The 21,113-nt window shown below is 35.9% G+C and overlaps 1 protein-coding gene and 1 long non-coding RNA gene across 10 annotated transcripts in view; one reads left to right on the plus strand and one right to left on the minus strand.

Moving 5' to 3' along the window:
- LRRC7 (leucine rich repeat containing 7) overlaps window positions 1-21,113 on the minus strand; it is a 553,063-nt gene that overhangs the window by 35,091 nt on the left and 496,859 nt on the right. For 8 of the 9 annotated variants that reach the window (XM_019448906.2, XM_053894103.1, XM_019448904.2 and 5 more), the window contains one exon: window positions 12,634-12,855. In XM_019448906.2, the coding sequence (XP_019304451.1) occupies window positions 12,634-12,855 (222 nt within the window). Of the gene's footprint in view, window positions 1-12,633; window positions 12,856-21,113 lie in introns of those variants that run through there. The other variant, XR_008419194.1, reaches the window with a different exon arrangement.
- LOC128774747 (uncharacterized) lies at window positions 8,314-13,072 on the plus strand. The gene is made up of 2 exons (XR_008419196.1): window positions 8,314-8,499; window positions 12,459-13,072. It is a non-coding gene; the product is annotated as an uncharacterized LOC128774747 (long non-coding RNA).

Below are 21,113 nucleotides of genomic sequence, written 5' to 3' on the forward strand. Positions count from 1 at the left end.
GGGACAGTTAGAGCCCTTGGAAGACAGAGGACACTGGAAAAGAAAGAGGTCAAGGATATGGAGAAACAGTGATAGGCAATAATCGATGAGTATTTAGGAACGTGAAGGATAATCTTCTAGTATTCTGTGCTTTATTATCTTCCTAAGCCCAAATGAAAGTCTGTTAAACACAAGAGCCTTGTGCTTTGAGACCTATGGGGAAAAGATGGCACCAGGAATAGGTCCAAATCATGCTAAGATGTTAGCTATTGTAATAGTGTATGCAAAATGTAGATCAAGAATCCAGGAAAATCATTGCCATGAATGACCTAGAGGAATTATAGCAAACCTAGGAATTCTTGATGATTCTGAGCTAGGATATGTATGAGGACCATGGTTAAAAAGCTAATTTTTGATGAAAAGTGGGATGGGGTGACCCTAGGTGATTGAAAGACTTGGGACCCCAGAGGTAGCATACACTTTGGTTACATAAAGAAAGAAAGAGAGAAAAAACCCCACACTTTTATTATAACTTCTAAGCACAGAACAAGTGCTGGAACTAGGTGAACCAAGTGTTACTAGAGATTGGGAGGCAAAAGATTAATAAGGAATTAAGAAGAAAACCTAAAGAAATACATTAGCATATATTTTGTATTTATATAAATATATACTGGGAAAGTTCCTAAAGACGATTGGAAATGTTTGCTTTCTTAAGTAGCTTACTATTTTCCCTAGCAATCCTGCTTAGTTAGCCCGTTGATTTGCTTATGTACAAATGCACATGCCCAAATGCTCTCTATATTTTTATTTTCGAGGTATCTTTAATCTCTACCTCTTAGATAGATCAAGGCAAACTTGAGTACTGTGCCTGGCTTAATTAGCATATATTATGAGTTGCCGGGAACTGGATTAATTAGGTTTGGCTGTTTAATGAGACTACCCTTAATTTACTATCATATTTCATAATAATAAAATAATGTTAAACTATTACAGAGTTCACTTGCAACACAAGGGCAAAGAACTATCCACTAATGCGATTTTTATGGTAGAGTCTTTAATGAATAGTTTCTAAATTATGGTAACTGCAATTACCATAAGTACTTTCCCATATTTTTATTTTAAAGATATGTTTAATTATAACTTTTCCTCTAATTGAGCTAGATTTGTTAAAACTAGTTATCATAGGGTATTAGCAACTACAGTTTATAATAGCTTTGTATTTATATGGCTCACCATCTGTGGATATGAACATACAATAGCTTGATGTAGCTTGAAGGAATATTTTTGCTTTATTCAATATACCGGTTTACCTTGTAGTCCTTTTTTGTTATTAGTGGTTAATTAGAAAATAGGAAGAAAGAAACTAATATAATTTAAACATTTTATCTTTGTGTTTTCCCATATATCTGTGCATTTCCAATTAAATTATTTGAGATTTGGGCTACAGCTCTCTCATGTGAACATTTTATATTGTACAATGAACTATGTGGAAGGTATATACACTTTTGGCTTTCCCCAGGCCACTATAAAACCTGAAAGGAAACATATGCAACACATTTTATTTACAAGTAAATTGCTGAGAGTACTTTCCAGTTGTTCTCTTTCAATGTACCAACTGTATCTATTTTATATTATTGTCAATCTGGAAGGCACTAAAAATCTAAGGGAAACAAATTTCATATGTGCCAACTATATGAAGAACTGCCTCAATAAATTTTTTAATAATAGAAATAATAAAGATGACACTGTGGTTTTATAAATGTGACAAACAGCCATAAATTTTGATCTGAAGCTAGACTGCCCTTGGGCATGCTGTGGTATGGCTAATAGGTTGTGTTGTGACTGTTGTGTCCCATAAAGCATGTCAGAGAGAGTATCATCTCAAATATAAGGAGTTCCACCTGCCTGGTAACAGGGTCATAAAATGTAAGACGAGACGATACCTCACAGCCAAGAAGCAGTCTGAAACGAAAGAGGATTATCAAAGCGGAAACGTGGTTTTCTAGCAAAAGGTCAGAACTAAGAGGCTAATAAATAGCTTATTTAATGAAAATAGCATTTTAATTTTCTATTAATATATTGATATCAATGAATGAAATTTCTGGCTGAAAATATAAACATCAGCCTGGAAGTCAAGGGTGTATTTGCTTCTTTTAGAGGCTGCTTCCATCACTTGATGCATCTGGGTCCCTGTCAATCTTGCTCTAATTAAAATACCGGGTCTTAATTTAGAGATGTCTATGATAAAATGAATTGTTAGTGTGGCAGTGAGGCCCTGTGAGGTCATAGTCTATAATCTCTAGAAGGTAGTAATCTGATTTGGCCTTGCAATGCTCTACAACCTAGTGCCAAGAACAAAGGAAATGGTAGCACTTGTGTATACACATGACATAAAAACAACACGTGTGTGTGTGTGTGTGTGTGTGTGTGTGTGTGTGTTGGGAGGTGTCATTCAGGTTTAGGGAGTTGCATTACAGAAGGATATTTGGTGATGTTGTAATGAACCGGTTTACTATGATATGTTCTAATTACCATTGTCTTTCCTAGCAGTATGTATAAAAGCTTTCAATGGATACCTATTGCTTTTGCTGCTCAAGATCCATTCATCCTAATTCTGGTAGCTATAACCTTAATTTCTCTTTGAATAATCACCCACTTTCCTATTCTCAGCCTATATGCTTTGGACGGATCATGTTATGTAGGCCTAAAACAAAGCGCCACATCCCCTAGAAATATGATGTGTGACAAAAGATACTTTCAAATATGCATTGTCAAAAGTATATAATGGTTCCTTCTTAAAACATGTGATCAGCTATTAGTAAGTATGCTAGTTATTCAAAGGAATGCTCCAATTAATAAATTACCTGCTTGGTAAAACCATTATAGCTTTGAAAATAAAAATTGTAGAAATCATGATTCATGCCTTTATTCCACAAATAGTTATTGATTTCCTACCACGTGCCAGGTATCTTGTCAGACAGAAGAAATATCCTTACCCTCATGGAACTTACATTCTAGTGGGGAAGACAGATAGTAAGCATGTAAACAATAAACAATTTTGGATAGTGAGATGAGCTGTGAGAAAAATAAAGCAGGGAAGGTAGTAGAGAGTGATGGAACAGGAGTGTGGAGCTATTTTAAGTAGAAAAGCCAAGAAATTACATTTCAAATGCTCAAGTGACATTTTAGCAGAAGTATGAATAATGTAAAAGATGAAGCAACAAACAAAAAGAAAAATGGCAAAACTGCCAGCCTCCAACTCAGTTATTTTAAATGCCCTAAAGACAGATGGGTATTTATAAAGTCAAGAAACAACAAGATGGCACAAGGATAAAATTGGGAGTCCAGAAACAAAACCTACTATTTATGGTCAGCTGATTTTCAACAAAAGGTCCAAGGTGATTCAGTGAGAAAAGAATAGTATTTTCAAAAAATGGCACAGAGACAATGTACCATTATCCCATACAATGGGATATCCATGTACAAAATAATGATTTTTACCCTTACCTCACACCACATGCAAAAATTAACTCAAACTAAATCAGAGACTAAAATGTCAGAGCTAAAACTATAAAACTCTAAGAGTAAATCTCCATGATCTTCAATTAGGCAATGATTTCTTAGATATGAAGCCAAATGTGATAAAAGATATGATTGACTTTATAAAAATTAAAAACTTTGGTGCTCCAAAGGAGACCACCAAGAAAATGAAAAGACAGCCCACAGAATGGGAGAAAATATTTGCAAATCATATATATGATTAGGGTCTTATATCCAGATTATATGGACAACCCTTACAGTTCAAGAATTGAAAGAGCCAAATAACCTAATTAAAAATGGCCAAAGAATTTTAATAGACATTTATTCAGAGAAGACATATGAATGGCTAATAAATGCATGAAAAGACACTCGACATCATTAGTCATTAAAGAAATGTATATTGAAATCATAATGACATACTATTTCATAGTGTAGCTATAATAAAAAGATAGATATATCTATATTTTTTATTTTATATATAATAATCTTCATATATAATATATCATATATGTAATAAATATATATATAAATATAATAAATATTAGTGAGAAAGTGGAGAAATTAGAATACTCATTCATTGCTGGTGGGAATGTAGTTTGTGGTAGCCACTATACACAAGAGTTTGGAAACTTAGTTTAGAAACTTCTCAAAATGACAATTACCATTTTGTGAAACTGAGCAATTTTATTCCTAAGTAACTGCCCCCCCCAAAATGAAAACATACATCCACACACAGACTTAGAAATGAATGTTCTTAGCAATATTATTCATAACAGCCCCAAAGTGAAAATAATCTAAATGTCCATGAACTGATGGATAAATAATTTTTGGTGTATCCATGTAATGGAATATCATTTGGCAATACAAAAAGGGATGAATTAGTAATACATTCTACACTTAGCACATTATGCTAATTGAAATTAGTCAGTCACAAAACTCCCACATATTGTATGATCTCACTTACATTAAATACCCAGGGTAGGGAAATGTATAGAGACACAAAGTAGATGAGTGATTGTCTAGGGCTGGGAGGAAATGAAGGGGAGGCTGTATGGAAAGTGACTGTTAATGGGTACAAAGTTTCTTTTTGGAATGATGAAAATGTTTAAAAATTACATTATAGTGATGGTTGCACAATTTTATAAATATACGAAACCCACTGACTTGCACACTTGAAACAGGTGAACTTCAAGGTGTGTAAATTATATCAATAAAGCTGTAACAACAACAGGTTCAGCATGACTAGAGAAAGAATAGTGGAAGGAAAGCGAAAGAGACTGGCAGGGGCCAGGATATATATAATTCCAGAAATTTCAAAGCCACTAGGGCTTTTTAAGCAGAAGTGTGACATGATATGATTTATATAATGACATGATCTGATATTACGTGATACATAATATATTAATATACTATATATAATTATATACTGTAATAATTATATAATATGTGATAATTATATAATATAATCAAATATATAAATGTTAATATTCAAGAATAGTTAAATTTTTTATTCTTCTATGTTCATACCTTTTTTTGTTGTGAATTAGAGATGTAAGTCCAACTCAAAGTGCTAATTAAATCTTTTGAAAAGACATACTAAATAAAGATTAATGAGTAAAGTCCTCTGATGTACCATTTTCTAGATCTTCCAGAAAAAAGTAGCCGACTCTGTGTGTATCTAAGAAATAGAAACTCAAATGCTTAACTCACTAAAATTTAAATAAAAATAAAAAAAGAAACTCAAATGCTTTTTTGTCTGTAAATAAATTATAAAGGTCATTCACTTCATTTCCTTCACTTGAGGAAAGAAACCAAGGAAATCAAACATATATTTAGTGGAACACTGACAGAGGCCTTCTGTTCCTACTGCAGTGTTTACTGAACTCTACTTTGTAGAATTTGTGGTGTTGAGTTGCACATTATTTGTTTCAAACTGTGGATTATAACTTCAGAGTTGCAGTATTATTTTGGTTACTGAAGAATAAAATTCTAGAGGAAAAATATAAATAGGAATACTTTAAGTGGAATAGAATGAGGTATGGGATGTCCCTGAAACAAACTGAGTAAATAACATATATTAAAACCATTTTAATACCTATTTTCTAACCATCTTCATCAAATTATTACCTTTTAATTTAAAAATCCATAATTTAAATAAAATTTTCCAAGTTATTGTTCTTATATCAAACACTCAGAATAATGTTTTCTTCACTTGGCCTCAAAAGATGAAAGGCTCACCCTTATGAGCTCTTTAGGCAGCTGACCAGAGCATCTAAAGAAATGTCTGAAATATTATCTTTTCACCAACTGTTTCATGTACTCCACATATTATTAAATATTAAAAAAAGTAATTTCTTCCAAGGTAGACTGGGGTGGTTTTGGAATTTGTTTTGTTTCTTTTCCCTTGAATATGAGGGATGCAGATCACTTTGTATAACTCACAGAAGTTGTAATTCGAAGGTAGTAAGTTCTCTTTCAGGGACAAACTTTAGTTTGAATGTATACTCATGGGAACTGGCAAGAGACATCTATGGAACTCCTGTCATCCTTGTATGTTAGGTTGATTAGCGGGTGTGTCCTCTTGTCTGGGGCAGACATGGACTCGGGGATTTATTTTTCCATAGTTTACTGTTTCCATGTGGGCTTGCTCTTGATCTCTGTGTTTGGCTATAGTGCAGCAGGCTGCAGCATATAATGTGTTTGACTCAAGAAACTGGATTTTAATACCAGCTTAGTTTCTAAATGGTTGTGTGACCACAGGCAAGACGTTAACTTCTCTGAATCTTACTTTTCTAGTTAATAAAACAGAAAATGCTCTACCTCTATCAGATCATTATTAATTAGATTAAATAAGTTAATACATGAAAGGGTTTTGAGATGTTTGAAGCATCATGTTGATGTTTTTCTTTTCCTATTTCTGCTTTGATATCTGTATGTTCCACATATATATAAATATACTTTGCCTTGGATTATACATTTGCAAAAAAGAAAAACCAAGTTAATGTTAGTTCCTTTTAAAAATATTCAGCAAATTATTGACAATGTATGTATCAAATTAGTGACAATAATGTAATTACCCAGCAGTAAATTGTTGAGTTATACAATATCTAAAGTATTGGCTCTTAGCCTTGGCCACGCAACAGAATTCATTTGGGGAGTTTCAAAATTTCCCATTAACCAGGTCACATCTAGACTAATGAAATTAGTTTCTTTGGGAAGGAGGCCAAGGTGTCAGTTTTAAAGCTCCTGAACAGATTCTAATGTACAGCTGAGGTTGAGAACAACCAATATACAGTATTGTACGGTACAGGGGATGGTAAGGCTAGGATCCTCACTAGGATTGGGAAACAAAGGGAAGAGCTGAGACTCTTCCACTGCTTAATGTAACTCTGACTCAAATCCTCTATTATGTTTGTCAATAGTCAAGATGGCTTATGCATTGAAATCTCTTTTCTAAGTCAAATCCCCTGAAAATGAACTTCAAGTAATATGCACATGGTTTTGTGTTGTAAATAATTTGTTAAAAAGAACATCCATTATTAGAAATCAGATTTATAGTCTATAGAAATTAATAGACTTGAATCTGGGTAGCACTTTATGGTTTAAAATTTACTTCCATATATTTTATTTAATTTAATCCTAGAGTTGAAAACAGACTTGATTTTCAACACCCCTGAAAAATAAATATGTAAATATAAGTGCATTAAATTAGAATTGTTGGACATTTTGCCCTGTTTTGTTGTGGCAGGTGGTTTGAAAGTTAAGATGTTTCATCATTGAGGAGGAACGTCAAAGTTTACTAAGTGCTTTTCTATGGTTAAACAAGGTTAAGAATTCTGGCCAGGTAAAAAATGACATTCATTTTAATTCATTCAATGTCCTCAGTGGTGGCATTTATTATATATGATTATTGCTATATGGAATTTATTCTAATAAGATTAGAAATGCATTAGTTCTTTAGGTCACACTAAGGGATGCAGAGCTATGTTTTTGTTAATAATAAAACTTTCCATTTATTCAGTACTTTTTGATTTTCAAAGCATTGGAAGTGCTCATGTGAGTTCAAGTCAACACTCCATCTGCATAAGGCAGTTCTGTAAGTCTGAACTGTAGCTGAAGCAGATTTAATTAATATTATTTGACAGAAGAGGACACTGAGGCCACAGAGGGCAAGTGTCTGAGGTCATGTGGTTAATTGAATTGGGACACAGAACTTCGGTTTTGAGTCAGACAAACCTAGGTTAAAATTCCAACTTGACCAATTATACCTTTGACAAGTTACTTATTTTCTCCGTGCCTTGGTTTCTTCATTTACAACAAAGAAGAAAAGTTATTGTGATGATTAGATAAAACATTATGTGTAAGCAGGACCCGCTATATACTTAGTGGTGCAAAATGAAAATGTGAGTCTCCTTGTTCAGTGATTATTACTAATGACACAATGGCAACAGCAGAGCATTAAACCAAGTGTGAGGTACTTCTAAGTGCAAGACTTTGTGTAACTGCACTGGTCACACACCCCTGAAGCCCTGCCTGTGTTTAAGATACATAATATAGGGGCACCTGGGTGGCTCCATCGGCTCAGCATCTGACTTTGGCTCAGGTCATGATCTCACGGTTTGTGAGGTCGAGCCCCGCGTCAGCTGTCTGCTGTCAGTGCAGAGCCTGCTTTGAATCTTCTGTCTTCCTCTCTCTCTCTGCCCTTCCCCTGTTTATTCTCTCTCTCCAAAATAAACATTAAACAATATACATAGTATATACGACATATATACTATACAGTAGTCCCTCCTTATCTGCAGTTTTGCTTTTCATGGTTTCATTTATCCGTAGTGAACTGTGGTCTGGAATCAGATGATCCTCCTTCTGACTAATCCTCAGCAGGTTGATAATAGCTTAACACTATGTCACAATGTCTACATCATTCACCTCACTTCATCTCATCATGTGGGCCTTGTATCATCTCACATCATCACGAGAAGAGTGAGTACAATATAAGGTATTTTGAGAGAGACAGAGGCCACATTAACATAGCTTTTATTACAGTTTATTGTTATAATTATTCTATTTTATTATTAGTCATTATTGTTAATCTCTTACTGTGCTTAATATATAAATTAAAATTTATCATAGATTTGTATGTATGGGAAAAACAGCATATATAGGGCTTGATATTATCCATGGTTTCTGGCATTCACTGTAGGAATATATCCCATATGAATAAGGGGGAGGGCTAATGTATATAGTATATTTAGCATAGCAGACACTCAATGTATGGTAACTGTTGTCACTTCTTTTCCTATTTTCACTCAGATTTCTTTTCCTTAAATTAAAAAATTTGTATTCATTGTAATTGGATTTTTTTTCAACTATAGCATTGCAATAAGTGATTTAAAAATTTTTTTAAAAATTTTTTTAGAGAGAGAGCAGGAGCAGGGAGAGGGGCAGAGGGGGAGAGAGAGAGAGAGAGAGAGAGAGAGAGAGAGAATCTTAAGCAGGCTTCATGCTCAGTGTGGAGTCCAAGGCGGAGCCTCTCCCATGACCCTGGGATCAAGACCTGATCCAATATCAAGAGTTGAATGCTCAACAATTTGAGCCACTCAGGTGCCCCACCCCTTTTTTATTTTTATTTTTTAAAATGATTAGTTTTTTTTAAATGTAAAATCTCCAAACTTTAATAGAAATTATGGTGCTTCATCATGCTGTGTAGTCTCTCTATACTATGTTTATAATGTCTCCTTGCACTTAAAAATTATGAATGATTTAGGTTTTTTCCATACTGTACAGATCTTCCTCGACTTACAAGGGGATTATATGCAAATACATCCATCATAAGTTGAAAATATTATAAGTCATAAAATGCATTTAATACACTTAACCTACTGAACATCATAGCTTAGCCTAGCCTGCCTACTTTATATGTGCTCAGAACACTTACACTAGCCAACAGCTGGGCAAAACCATCTATTACAAAGCTTATTTTATAATAAAGTATTGAATATTTCATGAAATTTATTGAATACCCTACTAAAAAAGAGAACAGAGCAGTTGCACAGGTACAGGATGGTTATAAGTGCATCAGTGTTTACCCTTGTGATGCTGTGACTGACTGGGGACTGCAGCTCACTGCCACTGCCCAGCCTCAGGGGACAGTACTGTCCTGCATATTGCTGGTCCAGGAATAGATCACAGTTCAAAATTTAAAGTACAGTTTTTACTGAATGAGTATTGCTTTTACACCATCATAAAGTTGAAAAATCGTTAAGTCAATCTATTGTAAGCTGGGAGATGTCTGTACTTGGCCAAACTAACATTGTTGTCATCACTTAAGAAAACTCTGTTATTCTCTTTATGGCTTTTTAATTGCACCACTAGAAGTGCGTTATTAAAATAGAGTGTCTTGATTTATATGACTGAAACCCACATTAGAAATTTTCAGTTACTTCCTTGATCTTTGCATTTCAATCACTACTCTATAGTTTTCATGTGAAACTATATAGCTTTAAAATATTTTAAATATTTTTCTCACTTTTTTTCCCTTGTTAAATATGGGATAAAAGTTGTTAAAGCATGCGCGCGCGCACACACACACACACACACACACACACACACACATTGGAGAGGTCTGAGTTTTCAAAGGAATTATAACCCAGAAAAGTAAAAAATACATGTAATATTTTCATTATGAGAATGATATACATAACCTTTTTCAGCCTTTTTGTCTCTCTCTCTTTTTGGTTTTATTTTGCTTTGATTTTCTGTTTGTAGATTAGGGAGGTTGGGACTGATACCATGAAGTGCCCTCCAATATTTTAATTCTTAAAATGTATTTCTACCTCTTCTATTTCCTATTTCTGTACTCTCAGTGCCAGGCTAACTATGTGTGTATGTGTGTGTAGAATTGTATCATTTGATTCTTACAAAAATCTTTGGAACGTTGTTTATGGGTGGTAGTGTTCTCATTTTATAAGGAGGAAAACAGAACCTCAGAAAGAGTTAATGACTTGGCCAGGGTCACACAACTAATAAGCATTAACATGAGACTCAACTCCAAATTCTGAGACCCACCCCTAGTATTCGCTTTCCTGAATGCTATGGGGTTAGGTGAAGAGGTGGAGAAGTTAGGGGGAAAAAAAGAGATGAAAGAAAACAGTGTAGTAGTTGGTGATGTGCTGGAAAATGTTTACAAGCTGGCTGAGGGTAAGGGATAGCCTGATTTGTAGTGTTTATTAATTTCCCTGGTGTAATTATGCCCATAGTTTCATCCTATGGTGTGATGTCACTGAAGGAGGAGTTGGGAAGTAACGATCCAGTATGAATCTAGCATACCACCGGTGGTAGAAAAAATGTTACAGTGAATTGTGAAAAAAAGTTTTGAGAATATAGCTCAGGGGAATGGGGAGCATAGTTTGGGGACTAGTGCTCATTATTTAAAGACTCCTTAGGCTTCTCATGGTCAATCCAAAGTTTAATCTCAGCATTCCAAACCATTTCAGTCTGAAACCAATGCAGAAAAAATTGGGAAGCTGAGAGGAATTTGCTTAAGTCCCTTTCTTAACAAAGCCATTGAATGTTTCAGTTTTTACCTCTCAGTTTGAAAGGCACCTGGATCAAAACATTTGCAAGCAACTACAAATACCTTCTCTAAAAGAATCATGATGTTTTAAATTTAATTAGTATATAATTGTAGAATTTCGTAAACCTCTCATTGGTCAAACTATACAATTTATGTATTTTTGAGAAATATGGTAAAAAAGTCTTTAAAATTACAGTGGTCACTAAACCTATTATTCAAAGTAGGTAAAAAAGGGCATTGATCTCAGTGAATTTTTAAATGTGCTGATTCTAGGTGAAAAAAGATCATGTAGCTGCTAATAGAAATAACTAAATCAGAGAACTGGGTTAGGTTATGATATTTGTGGGAGAGGAAATATGAATAAGTTTTAACCTTCTAGGTGCCTGTAAATAAGGCATAATTTAAAACTTTATCAATGTTTAAGAATCTCTGGAGAATTAAAAACATCATATCATAACCTGATTAAAGGCACCTTTCTGGTTTATTTACCTTATTACCTTAAATCCAACACTTGACCTAGATCAAGGCAGGATAGGAAGAAAATTGTCTTTAAAAAAAAGCCAATGATTCTGAGAATGATTAAGACATAATCTCAGCTTCAAGAAGGATTTTAAGAAATAGAGGCAATGTCTAGAGCAGCTGGGATCCAAATCATGAGTGGCTATTAACAGTGTAAAAGAAAAAACTGGAGAACGAAGGTAATGTCTGAGATGTTCAGAAAATAAGGTAGGGTAATGTGTGAAGCTTAGAGTAGGCAGTAATAAAATGAAATCCTTATATACCATATTAAGGAGTTGGTGAAGTCAGTAGGAGCTTTGCCAAGTTATCTGAAGAATGAAATAAAAGAAATTAATTTTATGGGAGTATTAAGATCTTAATGTCTTGCTTTCTAAGTGTAATATAATTTAATAGATAAGATCCTATTCAGTTTTCTGGTTCTAAGGAAGAAAAACAGATTCTGTAATGGAAAAGTAAATCCTAATTTTAGATACGTCAAAGGAGAAGCAATTTTTGTGCTACTTGGTATTTGTCAGTAGTTTTTGGAGCATTTCAGAAATGTTTCCGTTCAAACTGATCTTTATCATTTTCTTCAGAGTAAAGCTTTATCTTTGTCTTATTCAACAATCAGAAGGGACTTTCAAAAAAGGTTCCCACTGTCCCACAGTTTCACACTGTCAGTTTCACCAGAGGCCTTGGTAAATACACTTAATCCCCTGACTCTAATATTCAAAAGCTGTGCAATAGAGCTAAATTGGAGTTGAAATTGAGTAGATGGTGTAGGATAAACAAGAAAAACTTCCAGTTCATCAGTTTTTCCTTATGTGAAAAGGAAATTTTATCAACAATCAATTTTTATGTGTTGTAGTGTTTAACCACTGAAAATAATGAGAAAACCCCTACAAAGAATGCTCCACTCCATTCAACATGGTGACAGCATTAATTTGTCCCAGACTACATAAATGAGGGAAGGTAAACTATGGATTCATTGGACTGCCCTGAACATTCCCTGAAACTTCATCAATTATAAAAACTCTTCTCACCTGCTCTGGATATCCATCCATACTCCTTTGCCCTTTAGTTTGAATTAAGCACCGTCCAGGCTGAGGTCCCCGGGTGGCCTGTGAAGAGGGGATCTGAATAGGCAATGGTGACTGAAATTGCTGGATGGTCACTTTGTTTATATTTCCCTCATATGGCTGCTGCTCCCGGCTCCGATGCTGAAGGCTTTGGGACCCCATCAAAGTCTGGATGTGGCTTCCTGCCTGTGGAGAAGATAATTTGTCAGACGAAGATTCATGGTGTTGAAAGGATATGATTAAAGTAGAAAACACGTACAGAATACCTCTCTGGTAAAGTGGCATCATTTGGGCTCTCAGCCACTGCTGGAAAGGATAATGAAAAAACAGTAAGGGTCTGCCTACTGTGGTTTGTGAAAATGTTAATACTGGAGCAAGGTTGCAATAAATACATTCACAGTCATTTAATGTCTTGCCACAGATTATTTTGTCCCTGATTTTAAGGGAGCAAAATTATCCCTGAAAAATTTGAAGAAGAAAAAGAAGTCACAACTTAAAAATAAAGTGGAGTTCTATCTGGCATTTTATTTTATTAAAAAAATTTTTTTTCACATTTATTTATTTATTTTTGAGAGATAGACAGAGCACAAGTGGGGGATAGGCAGAGAGAGAAGGAGACACAGAATCCGAAGCAGGCTCCAGGCTCTGAGCTGTCAGCACAGAGCCGGACGCGGGCTCGAACTCACTGCAAGATCATGACCTGAGCCGAAGTCGGACGTTCAACCGACTGAGCCACCCAGGCGCCCCTCTGGCATTTTATTTTGAATAACAGCAGGGAGAGAGATGTAGTATAGGAAACATCAGGGGGAGAATGACAGAACCCAGTTCCTAATTCTGTAGCAAAAGAATTGAAGTGTATATATTCCATTGTGCCACAGTGCATAGTGAGCTTGTTCAGGTGAGTTTAATCAGTATTTATTCATTTTCTGCCTTATTAAATCAAGAGTATGGTTTTGGGAATCTTTAAGTCACATTGAAAATGAATGATATGATAAATTCTTGTGAGTATCTCTAACTCATGGAGGCACTAGATATGGAAAGGTCTTCAAAGTGAGCTCTGCATGCATATCATCCCATTGTGAGTTTTAGAGAGATTATTAGTACCTCATGTAAAGCAATCTACTTTTTTTTAATGTTTGTTTATTTTTCAGAGACAGAGTGCAAATGGGAGAGGGGCAGAGAGAGGGAGGGAGACACAGAATTGGAAGCAGGCTCCAGGCCCTGAGCTGTCAGCCCAGAGCCCGACGTGGGGCTCAAACTCATGAGCATGACAGCATGACCTAAGCTGAAGTTGGACGCTTAACCAACTGAGCCAACCAATTGCCCCAGTAATGATCATTTCTTACTTCTTAAGGGTGGCTGTTGGAGGGAGAAGACATGTTCACTTGGTCTCCAATCTTCAAATGATATGGTGCATACCACTGCTTCTGTGCTCACTTTGATTTTCTTGCCTTTGTTCTAGCATTGGTTCCTTGAGTTGTTCTTTCTGAAACCTTTTCCACCAACCAAGCAGTTCTGCTTGTGGGCTGGTAACCTAGCATACACCTTTCAAAATTATGTATAGTTTAACATGGAGGTCTAACATGGAAAGTGAATGCTTATCATTAATAGTTTTAAACATATGTTTTACTGTTGTGCTTGGTACATCACCTATTACTATGGAAAACATCTGAGGGGTTACTTCCTGAATTAGTTATTTTTTGTTGATCTTTTAAGGGTAGATAATTTGGAATTCAAAAGTGAATTTTACCTTAGAATTCATTAGCTAGGAAAGGCTGTGAATTTTGCTATTAGTAACAAATTTGTAATTCATTAGCTAGGAAAGTCTGACTAATCAAGATTTTTGATTAAGAAATCAGATTGGAGGAATAAAGGAAACATTATTAAACATGTATTCAAGGAAGAGATTAATTTGAATTTTTAAAAATTCTTAAAAAAAGAGGAGTGTGAGACATAAGAAAATAGTGATCATGGAAAATCATTTGGAGAAGATGGGAGGCATATTGCTTGGTTCCAAACAAAAGGTGATTTCAGTAAAAAAATACTCAAAGTTATTATCTCACAATATGAATGGCAAAGTAAACAACCATTTGAATATATATTTAGACCCCAACTGGTTAGCTTATTATCATGTACAATTTTTTACATTCAGAAACAGTAAACATATATCAGTCATGAAAAATTGGAAGAAAAGATGCAAAAAAAGAGTGTCAGGCAAAACGAGCACAATGTGAAAATAATTACCAATCCAACGTTATCCAACACAACTAACCAAGAATGGCAAAACTATAACATCATAAACACAACTAAGATAGCTTTATAAAGGGCAAAAATATATTTATTGCACCTATTCCCTTCTCAGAAATCTAAATGAAAGGAGATGTTGCAACTTTGAGAGCTATTATTGATGACTGAACACCCTCCTGGTCAAATTTTTGTCTTTAGTTTAATTCTTTCCTACCTCTATAGAATTTCACATTCTCTTGTTCGGTAGGAGAGAAAAGCCACGATAAGCTGTATGACATTTTGAGCTGCTATACTTTGAATGAACTCACTGGCATGCTAAGCTATGCTAAGTTACATAGCTAGACATTGATTTCCTGGAGTTAGAGGAGCTGATGATGTAGGCCAACTGAAGCTGTACAACTTGGCTATGGAACAATAAATTGATTTTACACTTATACCTGCTTGTCACCTCCACTGTCATAATTCATGGGTCTTCAGTCAGTGCTTGAGCCAGTGGAAAAGAGGAACACCATCAGTTTAAATGAAAGTGATCACATAGACAAGCAAAGAATTGTTAACACCCAGAAAAACTTAGAGGGATCTAGAGGGGCAGAGATGGAGGAATAGCATGGAAGTTTTTTTGCATCTCTCGTCCCTGAAATGTAACCATCCTGCACACCTAGAAAACTGATTTGAGGATTAACACAACAATCTGTACAACCTGAACCAGAGAACTCAGCAGGTATGCAGTGCAGAGAGGTGACTTGGCGGGGGAGAGGAGGAGCTGTGCAGGGCAGGGAGCTGTTTTTGCTTGTGGAGAGAGGACGGCGAGGGGGAGAGAATACAGAAAGCATCTCCAATGCCCAAAAGCAGCTAGAGAGAAAATAAAGTGTACACAAAGGACTGAACAAAAAAGGGAGAAATTAGAAAGGAGAGGGTTTAAATTCCATCAAGATTCTATAAACAGGGGGAGTGCAGAGTCTGCAACCCTGCAGCTTGGTACCTGGTGGTGCTCTGGTGGGAAGGGCAAATCCCCAGAAGCAGAAAGAAAGAGGTCTTCAGGGTCCTCAGGACACATGGAGAGAGGCAGTTCCCCTGCTGAGAGGAAACTTGGTAGAGGCTGTGCGGCCTCTCCACAGGTAAAGGTCCCAAATGGTCCCCAGAGACTATCACATTCACTGGTACTGAAACAAGGATGTTAAGGGGGGAAGCCTGGCACCAGATGTGTGTTGTGATTTTCCATAATCACTGAAATGCTGCTGTTACATGATTGCATGATTTTTTTCTGGGGCAGACTGGCACCCAGCTACAGTCTCTGGGCATCGGCAGCAGTGTGGTCTCCCAAACATTCCTGAGGGTGGGCTGGCATCTGGCCATTGCTCTGTGAGACCCTCACCCAGAAGGTCTGAGTAGGTCAAAGCTGCAGTCCCTCAGAAGTGAGGGGTTGGGAAACACAGTCACATATGAGATAAAACTCAGGAGGGAGGAGCTGCCTGGCAAGCTGATGGCTTGGTCACAGTGTAAAAGCAGGAAGTGGACAGAAGCCAGAGACAAAGGAGGGATGCACAATTGCTGGTTAGGGAGAGCACAGAGTTCTGATACTAGAGATTGGGTAGCTGGGTGACACCAATTTCACCTCTCCCATGCATGTGCATACACACCTACATGTGCCACAACAATCCACCCCAGTAAGCTAAACAGCACTATCTAGTGGAGAATGGAGCCCAGCCCAACTGGGCCAAACTCACTCTTCAGGAACAACACAAGTCTCTCTGCCTGCTTAGTTTATAAAGTGTTTCATAGTTCAACTTCTAAGGGAAACCAATGTAATTTTAATCGTACTTCAGTCTGTTTGCTGGTCCATCTATTCATTTTTTTCTGTTTTTATTCTTGAATGCAAAAAGAGGAAAAAAATTATTGTTATTCTCCATTTCTATTAAAATATTTTTCTTTAATTTTTTTCTACTCTATTTTTTACTTATTTGTAAAACTTTCAAATTCTTTTTTTTCCTTCCATCATTTCATCTTATTGTATTCATTTTTTCAAATTTTCAAACATTTTCCTTTTTTATCCTTTTTTTCCTTATCTTTTCCTTTTTTCTCTAATCTATCAAGCTCCTTTCAACAACCAGACCAGAACACACCTAGGATCTAGCATCCTTTATTTGATTTTTTTGTACTGTTTTTAAGTTTTTAATTTTAATGTTTTTTACCTTATTAATTTCTTTCTTCCTTCAAAATGATGAAATGAAGGAATTCATCCCAAAAGAAAGAAAATGACAAAATGACAGCCATGGACTTAATCAACACAGATACAAGCAAGATGTCTGAACTAGAATTTAGAATCATGATAATAAGAATACTAGCTGGGTTGAAAACAGATTGGAATCTCTTTATGTGAAGATAAAAGCTAGTCAGGATGAAATAAAAAATGTTATAACTGAGCTGCAATCTCAAATGGTGGCCACAGTGGCAAGGATGGATGAGACAGAGCAGTGAATCAGTGATATAGAGAATAAACTTATGGAGAAAATTGAAGCAGAAAAAAAGAGGGAGACTAAGGCAAAAGAGCACAATTTAATAATTAGAGAAATCGGACTCATTAAAAAGGAACAACATCAGAATCAGAGGGGTCCCAGAAGATGAAGAGAGAGAAAAAGGGATAGAAGGGTTATGTGAGCAAATCATAGCAGAAAACTTTCCTAACCTGGGGAAAGACACAGACATCAAAATCCAGGAAGCACAGAGGACTCCCATCAGATTCAACAAAAACCAACCATCAACAAGGCATATCATAGTCAAATTCACAAAATTATCAGGCAAGGAAAGAATCATCAAAGCAGCAAGGGAAAAAAGGTCCTTACCAACAAGGGAAGACAGATCAGGTTTGCAGCAGACCTATCCACGGAAACTTGGCAGGCCAGAAAGGAGTGGCAGGATACATTCAATGTGCTGTATCAGAAAAACATGCAGCCAAGAATTCTTTATCCAGCAAGGCTGGCATTCAAAATAGAAGGAGAGATAGAAAGGTTCCCAGACAAACAAAAATTAAAGGAGTTCATGATCACTAAACCAGCCCTGCAAGAAATTTTAAGAGGGACTCTCTGAGGGGAGAAAAGATGGAAAAAAAAAAAAAAAAAAAACGACCACAAGCAACAAAGACTAGAAAGGACCAGAGAACACCACCAGAAACTCCAACTCTACAGGCAACATAATGGCAATAAATTCATATCTTTCAGTACTCATTCTAAACATCAATAGACTAAATGTTCCAATTAAAAAGACAGAGGGTAACAGAATGGGTAAGAAAACAAGATCCATCTGTATGCTGTTTACAAGGGACTCACTTTAGACCTAAAGACACCTTCAGATTGAAAGTAAGGGGATGGAGAACCATCTATCATGCTAACAGTCACCAAAACAAAGCCAGAGTAGCCATACTTATATCAGACAATGAATACTTTAAAATAAAGACAATAACAAGAGATGAAGAAGGACATTATATAATAATTAAGGGGTCTATCCACCAAGAAGATCTAACAGTTGTAAACATTTATGCTCCAAATGTGGACCACCCAAATATATAAATCAGTGAATTATAAACATAAAGAAACTCATTGATAATAATACCATAATACTAGGGGACTTCAACACCCCAGTTACAACAATGGACAGATCATCTAAACAGAAAATCAACAAGGAAATAATGGCTGTGAATGACACATTGGACCAGATGGAGTTAATGGATATATTCAGAACATTTCATCCTACAGCAGTGGAATACACATTCTTCTCCAGTGCACATGGAATGTTGTTCAGAATAGATCACATACTGGAACACAAATCGGCTCTCAACAAGAACAAAAAGATCGAGATCATACCATACATATTTTCAGACCACAATGCTTTGAAACTCAAAATCAACCACAAGAAAAAATGTGGAAAGTTAACAAATACTTGGAGACTAAAGACCATCCTACTAAAGAATGAATGGGCTAACCAAGAAGTTAAAGAGGAAATTAAAAAGTACATGGAAGCCAATGCAAATGATAACACCACAGCCCCAAACCTCTGGGGTGCAGCAAGGCAGTCATAGGAGGGAAGTATATAGCAATCCAGGCCTTCCTAAAGAAGGAAGAAAGATCACAGATACACAACCTAACCTCACACCTTAAAGATCTGGAAAAAGAACAGCAAATAAAACCCCAAACCGGTAGAATACAGGAAATAATAAAGATTAGAGCAGAAATTAATGTTATAGAAACCAAAAAAAAAACCAGTAGAATGAATCAACGAAACTAGAAGCTGGTTCTTTGAAAGAATTAACAAAACTGATAAACGCCTAGCCAGTTTGATCAAAAAGAAAAAGGAAAGGACCAAAATAAATAAAATCAAGAATGAAAGAGGAGAGATCACAACCCACACAGCAGAAATACAAACAATAAGAAGAGAATATTATGAGCAATTATATGCCAATATAATGGGCAATCTGGAAGAAATGGGAAAATTCCTAGAAAAATATAAACTACCAAAACTAAAACAGGAAGAAATAGAAAATTTTAACAGACCCATAACCAGTAAAGAAATCGAATTAGTAATAAAAATTTCCCCAAAACAGGAGTCCGGGGCCAGATGGCTTTCCAGGGGAATTCTACCAAACATTTAGAGAAGAGGGACCTCCTATTTTTTTGAAGCTGTTCCAAAAAATTGAAATGGAAAGAAAACTTCCAAACTCTTTCTATGAAGCCAGCATTACCTTGATTCCAAAACCAAAGACCCCACTAAAAAGGAGAACTATAGACCAATTTCCCTGATGAACATGGATGCAAAAATCCTCAAAAAGATACTAGCCAACCAGATCCAACCATACATTAAAAAAATTATTCACCATGACCAAGTGGGATTTACACCTGGGATGCTGGGTTGGTTCAATATCAGCAAATCAATCAATGTGATACAGCATATCAATAAAAGAAAGGACAAGAACCACATGATCCTCTCAGCAGACGCAGAGAAAGAATTTGACAAAATACAGCATCCTTTCTTGATAAAAACCCTCAAGAAAGTACGGATAGAAGGATCATACCTCAAGACTGTAAAAGTCATATATGAAAAACCCACCATTAATATCATCCTCAATGGGGAAAAACTGAGAGCTTTCCCCCTATGGTCAGGAAGGAGACAGGGATGTCCACTCTCGCCACTCTTATTCAACATAGTATTGGATGTCTTAACCTGAGCAATCAGACAACACAAAGAAATAAAAGGCATCCAAATCGTCCAGGAGGAGGCTTACTTTCACTTTTTGCAGATTACATGATACTCTTTATGGAAAACCCAAAATATTCCACCAAAAAACTGCTAGAACTGATCCATGAATTCAGCACAGTCACAGGATATAAAATCAATGCACAGAAATGGGTTGCATTCCTATACACCCAATAATGAAGCAACAGAAAGCGAAATCAAGGAATCAATCCCATTTACAATTGCACCAAAAATCATAAAATACCTAGGAATAAATCTAACCAAAGAGGTGAAAAATCTATACACTGAAAACTATAGAAAGTTTATGAAAGAAATTGAAGAAGACACACACAAAAAAAGGAAAAATATTCCATGCTCCTGGATAGGAAGAACAAATATTGTTAAAATGTCAATACTACCCAAAGCAATCTACGTATTCAATGCAATACCTATCAAAATAACACCAGCATTCTTCACAGAGCTAGAACAAACAACTCTGAAATTTGTATGGAATGATAAAAGACCCCGAGTAGGCAAAGCAATCTTGAAAAAGAAAACCAAAGCTGGAGGCATCACAATCCCAGACTTGAAGCTGTATTACAACCTGTAATCATCAAGACAGTATGGTACTGGCACAAAAACAGACACTCAGATCAAAAGAACAGAATAGAGAACCCAGAAATGGACCCACAAACATATGGCCAACTAATCATTGATAAAGCAGGAATGAATATCCGATGGAATAAAGACAGTCTCTTCAGCAAATAGTGCTGGGAAAACTGGATAGTGACATGCAGAAAAATGAACCTGGACCACTTTCTTACACCATACACAAAAATAAACTCAAAATGGATGAAAGAGCTCAGGGTAAGACAAGAAGCCATCAAATTCTTGAGGAGAAAGCAGACAGAAACCTCTTTGACCTTGGGGGTGCCTGGGTGGCTCAGTCAGTAAGCGTCTGACTTCGGCTC

The sequence above is a fragment of the Panthera pardus genome, unplaced genomic scaffold (genome assembly GCF_024362965.1).
Source record: "Panthera pardus isolate Hobbes unplaced genomic scaffold, ASM2436296v1 HiC_scaffold_11, whole genome shotgun sequence".
NCBI lineage: Eukaryota > Metazoa > Chordata > Mammalia > Carnivora > Felidae > Panthera > Panthera pardus.